Here is a 12,313-nt window from a genome sequence, read left to right as displayed (position 1 = left end):
TTCTATTGTTCGAACTGATCATGAGGGCAACTCTTCATGTCTGGGCAAGTATCTTTCTCAATTTAATGATGACCTTTAAAGGATAGAAAGGCTAATGATGTGTGGTTAAGACCACGGGTTGTGGAGGCAGATTGCCTGCATATCAGATGGAGGTCCCCCAATTATGGACTAGATAACATCAGACAAGGGTGCCAGTTATAAATTTATTGTGTCTCAGTTCCAAATCTCTTCTTCTTTGCCCTGCTTTGAGACACTGGAGCTGGGCCCTGTAAACATTTCTTTTTTGACTAGCTCACGCAAAGTTAGGCTCTGTCTGTAGACAGCACAGGATGGATATCACAGAGCACAGGAGAGGAAGGAGCTTCTCTTTTGGTTTCAGGGCACCTTTTTTCTCTTGCCCGTGATTGCCAGCAATGTAAAATGACCCAATGTATCGTCCCCCTTCAGTGAGTTTTGCAGGCATCCTGTAGATAATTTCTCTCTTGGCCCACGAGCTGTTACTCAAATCTAGCTCACAGCATCCCAGCAAATTTCCCCGCATTCCAGGGGGTCCCAGTCACACCCTCCTGACTAAATCTAAAACTCAGTGTTGGGGTCTGTGTCCTCCTCCCTCGGATTCTTTGCCTCAGCTCTAGGTGTAGAAGCTGTTCCCACATTTGCTATTCTTTCCTCTTTACTGTTCTCTTTTACCTCTTTTCATCGTTAACCACTTTTTACTATGTAATAATTCTTTACGTTAATTCTTCTTTGTTCAAATTTCTAGTATAATTTTTGTCTCCTGAATGAACACTAACCGATAATAAAGTCTGTAAAAAACAAGGATAATAATAGTGCCTACCTCTTAAATTTGTTTTGATGATTAAGAGTTTATACAGATAAAGTTCCTAAACTATGTACATTTGGTAACTGTCTTAATGTATATCAGAGACAGGCTAATAACTGTTAATCCCTAGCATAACTTTCAGCAGAAAACTTTTCTGAAATAGCAAGAAAACCAAAAAACATTTAAGAAATTCCTGCTGAGAAATGATCTGCCTCTGAAAGAGTACATTCTCTAAGTCCCGCAGCTAAAATAGCACTTTGTTTGCACCTCTGTTCTAGTTATAATTACAACACAACACTATTCAATGCAAACATTTCCTATCTAATAGACTAAGTTTGTTGAGGGAAATGATCACACTTTATTCTTTACTGAATCTCTTGGCACAGAAAAGACACTCAACCACGGTTTGCGGCGAGTCACAGAAAGGCTACCTGGTCAATGTAGCAAAACTTGTCAATGGCCTTGATTTCTCTTATCATTTTGAGCTATGGTCTGCAAAGACTGCTCAGAGTCTCTCCAACTCTGTGCTCACTATGCCCCATGATTATGTCCAAGTCCTCCCGTTTTCTTGACTGAAAACTACTTTGAGTTTCACTTCAGGCGTGGAGGATCCATAAGATGTGATACTCCTGTAACTTTATCTGTCTTCATTATCTTCAATAGCAGTTATTTAAATACTTTTGCAAAAGCTTATCCACCAACATCCCCTTTCTTTTCCTTCTTCATTAATTCTCCTGGGATGCTAGGATAAGTTTAGAGCAATATGACTATAATACAGAATGAATACAAGGCCTTGAAAAAGAAGAAACTTAAAGGAGACCCTCAAAGATTTAAAAATATGTAGAACTAGCCATGATCTATAGTTTTAGAACCAATTTATTTATTAATGCACTATAGTTTGAAAGAATATTCTTAAGCAATATGCAGTCCTCTGTCATTAATTGTACTGGAATGACACTTGTTTAAAATAAGAGTAAGCATTCTTACGATAGCAAAAAGAATAAAGGAATATTTATAATATAATCTTGTTGTCTTTTGAGTCCGTTCTTGCATTTATTTCAAATTTTATACTCCAACCCAGAAAAACTGAAAGTAAGTTGTCCTCATTCACTGCTACTGTTTTAAAGATAATCTGATTTGCTTTCAACTGCAAGTCATCTCAGTTGTGAGAGGTCTCCGTTCTGTCTTCATTAAACACCCCTCACTTGAGTAGTATGTACTTTATGCTCAGAGAGTAAATATGCATAAATCCTTGCCAAAAGACTAAGTACTAGTGATTAAAAGTCACTAAAAGTGGCTAAGTGACTAAAGTACTGACTCACCACAATTGGCATCATCTGCTCCAATCTGGCTGTCAGATGTAAAATCACAGACGTGCTGGATGAAATACAGCCTGCATCTTCATGTGGCACAAATCCACCTTTTAAATTAAGAGATAGAGAGGATGACACATCCTCTTCTCTTTCAACAAATAATCGGAGTCATAACTGTTTCATGAACACTAGCTTTTAATTATGTGTTAGATGAAAAAGCTGGATAAAAGGCCAAGTCAAAGTATAATTTGCTATTTTTGTTGTGTGTGTGCTGCTTCAAAAGTAAACATAAAGCTAATGCTCTAAGGATTGCTCCGAAGGGCTGTCTCATCTGCATGCCAACTGACGCTTTCAAAGGCTTTAATTCAAGCATAGGGTCTAGGTAAATCTCTGGTTATTCTGCTCCACAAATATAACATAATTCACTACCAGTGAAACTTGGCACACTTTTCTAACTCTCCTTCCAGTCCTGTCCCTAAACTTCTGCTTGGTAACAATACGAAAGTCCATAAAGGTGATCCTATAATTGCTTATTGGACAAATTTGCAAAAACGATAAGATTTTTTTTTTTCTGTGTGTAAAACTATTGGCCTTTCAGGAATAATTTATATAATTTTGTTCTAATTAGAATTATGTTCTAACCAACTGCTGGTTGGACTGAAGTACACGTAAACGAGTTTTGAGTTAATTTATGAAAAAAATTCTCTGTAAGTGAGATCAAGTACTCTGAGACGTCTGCTAAGGTTAATTTTAGTGGAATTTAGAACTTTTAGTCACACTTTTGCCTCCAATTACATTTTCTTCAATGCCAACTTTAATGCCTTTCTACTATTCTGATTTTGATGATGTGGTCTTTGATTAGGAGAAGAAAAATGCTTAAATAACAGAACCAAGGTAATGCTAGTTAACTCTCAAAAATCATGAATCATTAAATCTGCTGCTTTGTAATCCTCAATGTCTATCAGAAACACACACACACACACAGGGAAAGCTTTATTATAAGTTCAGGACACACATTCTGAATAAAGTAATTACATGTTAACACAATGTAAAGTTAGTACATAGACTTATACAATCTCTATAATGAAAGATGCCTTTAATAAAGGACCTTTAATTAAAAGTTTAATCCAATTCTCAATCCAGAATTGTTTCTCCTATATCATCCTTGATTAGTACATTTAGCTCCTGTAAGAATGCAACCATCCCACTTATTATGTTGTTTTAGAAAACATCAGAAGATATGATGTGCCTGATTCTGACATGCAAATATTTTTCATGTATACAGATAAAGAAAAATGAAGTGTGGCAGTTTTCAAGCAACACTTTTAGTACTGTCTATCAATTAATTGAGACCCAAGAGTAGGAAAGGTCGGGGGAAACATCCATCAGTATTAGAATGACAAAATAACTGCAAGCATGATACGTGCTGTTTCAAAGCATTTGCATAATCTAAATAATGGTTATATTTTCATAAATGCCTATTTGACTATGTGAAATCGATTTTTATGACACGTTTTCTGTCTTTTAATTGAAATCCACTATAAATATTTAATCGAAGAATTAGCCCAACTCCATCTGTTACTTGAAAATATTATGTTTTGAGGTTAAACAGAATTTTAGGGTCAAGATTTAAATTTTTGGCTGGCCTTAAGTCACTTTTTCCAAATAGAATAATTTTTTGAAATCCTTGATGATTCTGAAACATGAATTTCATTATATATTCATTTGAAGTGCCAAACAAAATTAAAATAGAATTGAAATTTTATAGAAGTGCTTTAAAATATGCAAAATAATTAAAATCTTTTCATAATTTTTATAATTAAAACATCTGTAGATGAAAATTTTAACCACAAGTCTAGAATATTATTGGAAGACAGCCTAAATGTGAAATATCATATTTTTACCTTTTCTAAAATTATATATGCTACATCAAACTAAAAAGCTTCTGCACAGCAAAAGAAACCATCAACAAAATGAAAAGGCAACCAACCAAATGGGAGAAGATATTTTCAAACAAAACTTCCAATAAGGGGCTAATATCCAAAAGATATAAAGAATTCCTATAATTTAACTACAAGATATACAAACAATCCAGTCAATAAATGGGCAGAGGACCTGAACAGGCACTTCTCCAAAGAAGACATACAAATGGCCAACAAACATATGAAAAGGTGCTCATCATCGATAGCTATTAGGGAAATGCAAATCAAAATCACAAAGAGATGTTATCTCACACCTGTTTGAATAGCTGTTATCAACAGGACAAGTAATAACAAATGTTAGAGAGGACATGGAGAAAAAGGAACCCTCATACACTGCTTGTGGGGCTGCAAATTGGTACAGCCACTACGGAAAACAATATGGAGTTTCTCCCAAAAGTAAGACTTGATCTACCATATGATCCAGCAATCCCTCTACTGGGTATTTACCTCAAAGACTTGAAAATCCATATCTGAAGAGATATTTGCACATCAATGTTTATAGCAGCATTATTCATGGTGACCAGGACATGGAAACAACTGAAGTGTCCTACGATAGATGATTGGCTAAAGAAACTGTGGTACATATATACAATGGAAATACTGCCATTTGCAACAACATGGATGGACCTCGAGATAATCACACGAAGTGAAATAACCCAGACAGAAAAAGTTGAAAACCACATGATATCACTTATATGTGGGATACGAACCTAAAAGCAACAAACAGGACTAACAAACAGAGACTCATGGACATGGAAAATAGACTAATGGTTACCGGAGGGTGGGGGAAGGGGGGAAGAGGGAGGTAGATTGGGTAAAAGGGGTCAAACACGTGATGACAGAAAGAAATCTAACTATGGGAGGGGAATACACAATGCAATATACATATATATACACACACACACACACACACGCACACACACATATACATATACATACATACACACACACATATACACATACATACATACACACACACACACATATATATACACATATATATACACATACATACATAAATACATATACACATAGAAGCTGAAGAGACACTTCTCCCAAGAACACATACAGATGGCCAACAGATCTGTGAAAAAATGCTCAACTTCACTAGCTATTAGGGAAATCCAATCAAAACCACCATTAGATACCACCTCACAACTGTTAGAATGGCTACTATCAATAAGATAAGAAATAACTATTATAGAGGATGTGGAGAAAAAAGGAAGCTTCATACAGTGCTGACAGGAATGTAAATTTGTATAGGCACTATGGAAAACAGTATGGAGGATCCTCAAAAAGTTAAGAATAGAGCTACCATATGACCCAGCAACCCGTTTTCTGGGTATCTACCCCCCAAAATTGAACACATTTATTTGTAAAGATATATGTATCCCAATATTCACTGCAGCATTATTTAAGGTAGCCAAGACATGGAAACAACCTAAGTGTTTTTCAATGGATGATTAGATAAAGAAGATGTGGTACATACATACAAAAGAATATTATTCAGCCAAAAGAAAAGATGAAATACTTCCATTTGTGACATGAATGGATCTTGAAGAGTATCATGCTAAGCGAAATAAGTCAAATGGAAAAGGAAAAGAACTATATGATTTCACTCATATGTGGGATATAAAACAGAAAGCAACAAATGAATAAAACAAACAAACAAACAAACAAAAAACTTTGTAGACACAGACAACAGTATGGTGGTTACCAGAAGGGAAGGGGTTGGGGGAAGATGAGGAGGGTAAAGGGCGTCAAATATATGATGTTGGAAGAAGACTGGACTTTGGGCAGTGAGCACACAATGCAATCTACAGACGATGTATTATAGAATTGTACACTTGCAACTTATATAATGTTATTAACCAACATCGTCTCAAAAACAATAAAAGTAAAATTAAAACATATGTGTTTTAATTTTCAAGGACATGTGACAAAATCTACTTCCTGGTATTAGTGAGCTATATGTTATTGAAAGACTCTAATATATTTTATATTTTGATATCAAGAAGAACTAATTATTTCAATGTTTAAAACTATAGTGACCACAAGAATAAACTTACCTTTGTTTACTATGCTGGTACCTGGAAGTGATTTATATGAAATTTTACATTCCTGGGATATACTGATGTCATCTAGAGCAATGGTAGCATTTGATGATAAAACGGTTGCTTCTAAGATTAACTGTAAGTACAGAAGGACAAATTATTAAAAGTATATACCATAAAAGTAAATGACAATCATATTTCTTTGTGTAGAGAAGCTCATTTGCATCCGTCGCATCTTATAGTCTAATTTTAGAAAATTGTTTTGACCAGAACATTCAAATTATAAATTTATAAAGCTATTAGTGCTTTGACAGCATCTTCTGTAACTTTAACACCTTAGGTAACCTTATTTAAATTAAGAGTTTTAATATTCATCACTACTGAGGGTCGCCTTCCCATTGAAGCCATTAGAAGTCATATGCATTTAAAATGTGTTCTTTGGGGCAATCAACTATGTGGTTTACTACTTAATTTAATTGAGATATGGACTCATTTGTAATGCGTCTGCTGGAGGCAATGATTCATTTTCATACTGGAATATTTAAATGTTCATATGTATTATATATACATATACAAAAACTTACTTAGGTAAATCATGCAATCAATAACCATATGCAGAAATTAATAATACTCATGCTAAAGCACTCGGAAGCATCTATTTAAGTTTAATTTTGTCTAATATTCTGAATGATGACTGATATAATTTATTTATCTTGTTAATCACTCATATTATATTGTTATTCTACTATCTTAAAAAAAGAAAGAAATTATGTCTGGAGTCTTAAGGTCACAAAGCAGGACCACCAATCAAGGACACGGATAATAGATGCTTCTCCACCTTATCAGGGAGTATCTCTAACCTCAAAGATCTTACATCTTACTTTATATGATACTTAACAACTAACCAGCAACAGAAGTGCTATACAAGAGATATGTATAAGATCCTAGGACAATCAAAGAAAAGCATTTCATTATATGCCAAGAATATTAGACAGAATTTGAAAAAAAGATTTGGTAAATAATACTAAACCTCAGTTATAATCGCTGCCTAAGATTTTGTCACTTTGAGAAACTAATAACAGCACAAGCAAAAGCAAAGAGATGTGAAAATGTATGGTATAATTAGAACTAACGTTTGGTGTTGTAGAGATGAGGTTGGAGACACACTACCCCAAAATATAGCAATTTGGCATACGGAGTATTTCAAGCTGAAGGAATTTGAGAAATGGCACTTGCAGGATGAACTTTCTGATCTTCTCCTGAGGCAGATCGTAATAGCCTCATATGAGAGGTGCCTTCCCTGTACCTGGAGGAATGGAGTGTCCTTACCTCTGAAGACCAAAGGACACAGAGAGGGACCTGAAGGAACGGGCCTTGCTGAACGTCCCCCAGATTGCTACACTTCTCTTAAAGTCCTTGCCCTATTATTCTGCCATGACTGTCTGGTCTTCATCAAACCTTGCATATAGTGAGGACTAACTCTTTCTTTGGGTCTTCATGTCCTTACGAAGGCTCACATGTCATGAAAACTTAAGTAATTTTGTATGCTTTTCATCTGTTAATCTGCTTTGTCAGTTTAATTTTCAGACCCGGCCAGGTCGAAGGAAGTCTAAAAAGGCTGAGGAAAACTTTTTCCTCCCCTACATAGAAGTATAGGATTTTAAGAGAACAAAAAATTAATAGAGTAATAGATGAAAAGGACTGATTCCATGAATTCGTACAGCTCAACTGGAGGGCAACTGGATGTGTAGAAGTGGAAATTCTCCAGTTTCAGGGAGGTGGTATATCCAGGCACCAGCCCCTAGGGAGAGCAGTAACTCAGTTACAGGGAGGTGATATCTCCAGGCACCTGCCCCAGGAGAAGCACAACATTCCAAGGTGCAGGGGATAAAACTGTCTACTAGGCCCTGTTTGATCTGAGAGTCCCCTGGATACATTTATCTTTGTACAAAATGTTAATGGCTAACTTCTGCTTCTTGTGATCTGCTTATTCAAGGATGTAGTTGGAGGCTTTATAAGCTGCCTCTTCTGGAAGCTCAGGGCTGATCTCCTCTAACCCTGCGTGGTAGAGAGTCAGTCGCCGGCCGGCTAATAAAGGCTCAGAATTAATCTCGATTGGCTCCATGGGTCTTAGAATCATTCGCGCCATAACAGATGGCATCAGTTAAAAAAAAAAATAGCATAGACTACAAAAATTAAGCCTACTTGTCAGTATTTATGCTGGAAAGACACTCATAGGCATATACATAAAGGCCTGTGCAGGAACATTTATATCAATGCTGGGTTTTATAAATAGGAATGATTCAAACATGAATCAATAAATAAATGGTCATGTAGATCAGGGATTATTGTGCTAGGTAAAAATTAGTCTACAGCCATGCCACCCTGAACAAGCCCGATCCTGTCTGATCTCAGAAGCTAAATAGGGTCGGGCCTGGTTAGTACTTGGATGGGAGACCACCTTAGAAGACCAGGTGCTATAGGCGTAAAAATAAAAAATAAGGGATTGTAAGCTAACAAGGTCCTCGCAATTTGTGAGGTCAACCAAGGGTCGTCTCACCTAAAAAAATTTTTTTAAAAAAATTATATTTATCTCCATGTGCTAATACAGAAAGACCTTTAATATGTGTTTCTGAGAAAAAAATTAAGTTATAGAAAAAATTCATAGTATTATACTATTAGGCTAAAAACACACAGTGATTTAACTTTCTAGATATATGGTACATACATACACATTACAGAAATAGAAAAGTGTCTAGAAGTAAAAATAAACTAGTATCTGTAGTTATCTCAAGATAAAACTATGACTGGAGGTGATGGTGGTTAGGAGGGACTATTTATCTGCAATTTTTGGTACTTTATAATGTAATGTATATAATTTTAATGCTTTTTAGAATTCTACTTAGAACTGGATTCTGTAGAGTCTTGGCCGACTGAGAAATCTGGCCTTCATGCAAGAAAATAATAACAGGTTAAAAAAAAGGATTTTGATGTAATATATCTAGGCATTATAATTGTGAAATATATTATACTTAACACCATCAAGTTATTGTAATTTATTTTGGACAGCTTTAATTTTGAAAGAATGTCTTTTTATTTATTATTATAATATATCCTGGAATGAAGTCAATTAAAATATAGATGCTTAATTCTTCAAGCTCATTAGACAAGCATTAATTGACCACCGTATATGAAGTCCTGCACTACCCCCCCACCCGAAAAAAAAAAAAGAAGCTAGTGAAAAGACAGAATGTTTAGGCAATTCTCTATGCCCTAGAGAGGTGTGTGGCCCCATTCTGTGAATGAAGTGGGTGATATGATTATATAACTTTTTTTATGAAGGGAAATACTAGACTCTTTTACATATTCATATTGAAATATAAATATAAAACAACTTCCAAAGCCAAATAAAAATGATATTGGGTCATCTACATTTTTGCTTGTTTACTTCTACATATTTACATTCAGGACTATGAAATGAAAAATTATAATTCTATCATTAATTACTACATAATTTAAAAAGAAAAGTGGTCACTTCCTTTAAAAATGTATCTTATATCTGTAAATAATATCATCGGAAGATTTCAAAATCATCTTGGCTATTCCTATCGTTTACTGCTCGGTGTAACCAAGCTGGTATTTTGATCTGTGACCAAAGGCAGTTTCCTTGGGGAACTACAGCACTGATTAATAATCAGTAAGTGAGAAGGAGGATGCTCAGAAGTGATGTTTCAGCCATGGATGAAAGGAGAGTGAAAACCTCATTTTATAAGATTCTCGAGGAAACTTGAGAATCCAAATATCAAATTATATGTAGGTACCTTTCCCTCCTAAAAAACTTTTTCAGGATCTCCTTGAAATTCGTTTTATTTAATTATATCTTATTATGCCCTGAATGAGCAAAATCATTTCTTGTTTTTGCTTTCAGGAACCACAACTTGTAAACGCTGTTTATAATCAAGTGATTACTTTTTTACACCTGCAAAACCAAGGGAAGCTTTTCCAAATACTAAACTAGCATATATACATTTTGGTTCTTTGATATTTTGTTTTAAAAAAGAATAACAAGAACAATAAATATGAATCTAAGAGGAGACAGAGTAAGTAGAAATATAAGAAGACAAATGGAAATCTAGCAATTTTTGAATGATAGTGGAACCAGTAATAAGAGCGGTGGCTAACTTTTATTTAGAGCGTACTACATCCCAGGCTTGTGCCCTTGTTTTAACCCTGTGAAGATGGCACTGTTTCATCTTAATTTTAAGCGAAGGAAACAGACGCTTAGAGAGTTGAAGTAACTGGTTGAAGGTCACATACCTAGTAAGAAAAATATATAACCTGAGCCATTTAATGCTTATGCTGTACTGTGCTGTGATAATGAAATAAGGAGATACCTGGTCTTTAGCAGCTGCTGCAGAGCAGGACTACCTGGCAAAATGAGATTTAATAAAGCCTTAGACGACGAAGGCCAAGGACACAGCAACTTCATAGAGCTTTTACTTTTGTGTTATAAATCTTACCCTTCACTGTCTTTAAATAATGTCAGGAAATTGTTATTGATTTATATCATTGACTCTGATAAAGAGAGAATATGGTATCAATCATTGTAGAAAGTTTCACAAAAGGGTCATTTTAAAATGAATTCTAAAATACAACACAATTATATTTTAATAGGAAATGCAAAGAAAGTAGATCGACTGGAAATCAATGGACAGAACTCAAGATAAGTACCACCTTTTGATATTAAAACTAAGAACAGCAGTTAGGGGAAAATTGTAAATTAATATATTTGTGTAAAAAGCTGAATATATCAAGTCAACAGGCCAAGTTAAAATAGACTGGGAAAAAATACTATTAACTATTTGACTTACATTCTTCCAATAAAAACTGTACGGGAAATGGAGAGAATATTTAAAAAGTTGTTAATTTGCTGCTCATACAGAATAATTCTTTTTCACCAGGAAGAATGAAAGCCCTACCTGACGAGGGCTTATTTCCTAAGGAACTCAAAGCAATTTGCACTCTGTTATGATGTCTACAAGAGACATCAAAAGGATCGCAGTGAATCAGATTTTCATGTCTACAAGGGAACACAGAGGTCACGGAGTCTAATGCCTTTCTCCTTTCCAATATTTGGATTGAATTGGATTACGTTGTATAAATATGTTCAGGGTTTAGTTTCATTGAACTGATGTTCAGGCGATGACTAAGGTCACCTTTAAATGATTCAGTCCACTAAATTTAAAGTGCCAAAGAATCCTGTTTCCAAGAAGATTAACTTGAAATATTTAAATATTTAAAAGTTAGACCTACTGTTTGTAAGTATAATATCTTTTCCCTGTGTTCTTGATAAAAGAATGAAGAACTGCACCTAGCTAGAATCCTCATGCATTTTCCATATTTTTTGAATATAAACTTAGAGAAATCAGGTTAAAACAAACATAATATTAGAATTTATTTTGCATGCAGAGGATAAGAAAGGGGATAGAAAGGGATATAGAGAGAACAAAGCTGAATCTTTATAGGCAAACAAACATTAACATTATAAGCAAACAAAATGTTAACATCAGTTAATTCGGAGGTGTAAGTAAGTGGGTATTTGCCTCTCTCTGTATTTTCTATTTGTTTGAAATATTTAATATGCATGTTATTATGTATTAAATAATACTATATGTACATATCTGTGTGTGACAGTGATTACTTATATACTGTGTATTTATGTCTGTCTATGTTTGTATGTATAAAATCTGGACTGATTCATACCAGATTAACATGGACCCATAATTCCTTATCTAAAGTCTTTGGGGCCTGCTGGGTTTTGAAATTTGAACAGAGTTGAGAATGTTAATCTAATACACATGGTATGTATTCCATGATTCCCTCAGGGAGTTTGGAGGCAGCACCGTAAATCGAACCCATCTCTAGATGAACTGCCTAAACACCTCACATGGTTCAGGTCAGCTTAAATTTTGCCTCTAAATTCATTTTTTCAAATGCTTACTGCTTTCCAAATTTTAATTTTCCAAATTGCCGATTAGGGATTGTAGACCTGTAATGGGCTTCTTAATGGCGAAATCTGAGGGTATTTTTCTTATTTTTCTTTTCACTCATTTGTAATCTCTGAAACAAACCTGTGCTACA

The 12,313-nt window shown here is 34.8% G+C and overlaps 1 protein-coding gene and 1 pseudogene across 1 annotated transcript in view; one reads left to right on the top strand and one right to left on the bottom strand.

The window, feature by feature from the left end:
* Positions 1-12,313, bottom strand: part of MALRD1 (MAM and LDL receptor class A domain containing 1) — a 520,465-nt gene that overhangs the window by 430,323 nt on the left and 77,829 nt on the right. Inside the window, 1 exon segment of the mRNA XM_023533144.1 lies at positions 6,188-6,308. Within this exon segment, the coding sequence (XP_023388912.1) occupies positions 6,188-6,308 (121 nt within the window).
* On the top strand, positions 8,540-8,658 carry LOC111742543 (annotated as a pseudogene).

This window comes from Pteropus vampyrus, unplaced genomic scaffold (genome assembly GCF_000151845.1).
Source record: "Pteropus vampyrus isolate Shadow unplaced genomic scaffold, Pvam_2.0 Scaffold96, whole genome shotgun sequence".
Classification (NCBI taxonomy): domain Eukaryota; kingdom Metazoa; phylum Chordata; class Mammalia; order Chiroptera; family Pteropodidae; genus Pteropus; species Pteropus vampyrus.
Note: the sequence above shows the minus strand (reverse complement) of the source record. Positions and strands in the feature narration are given on the sequence as shown.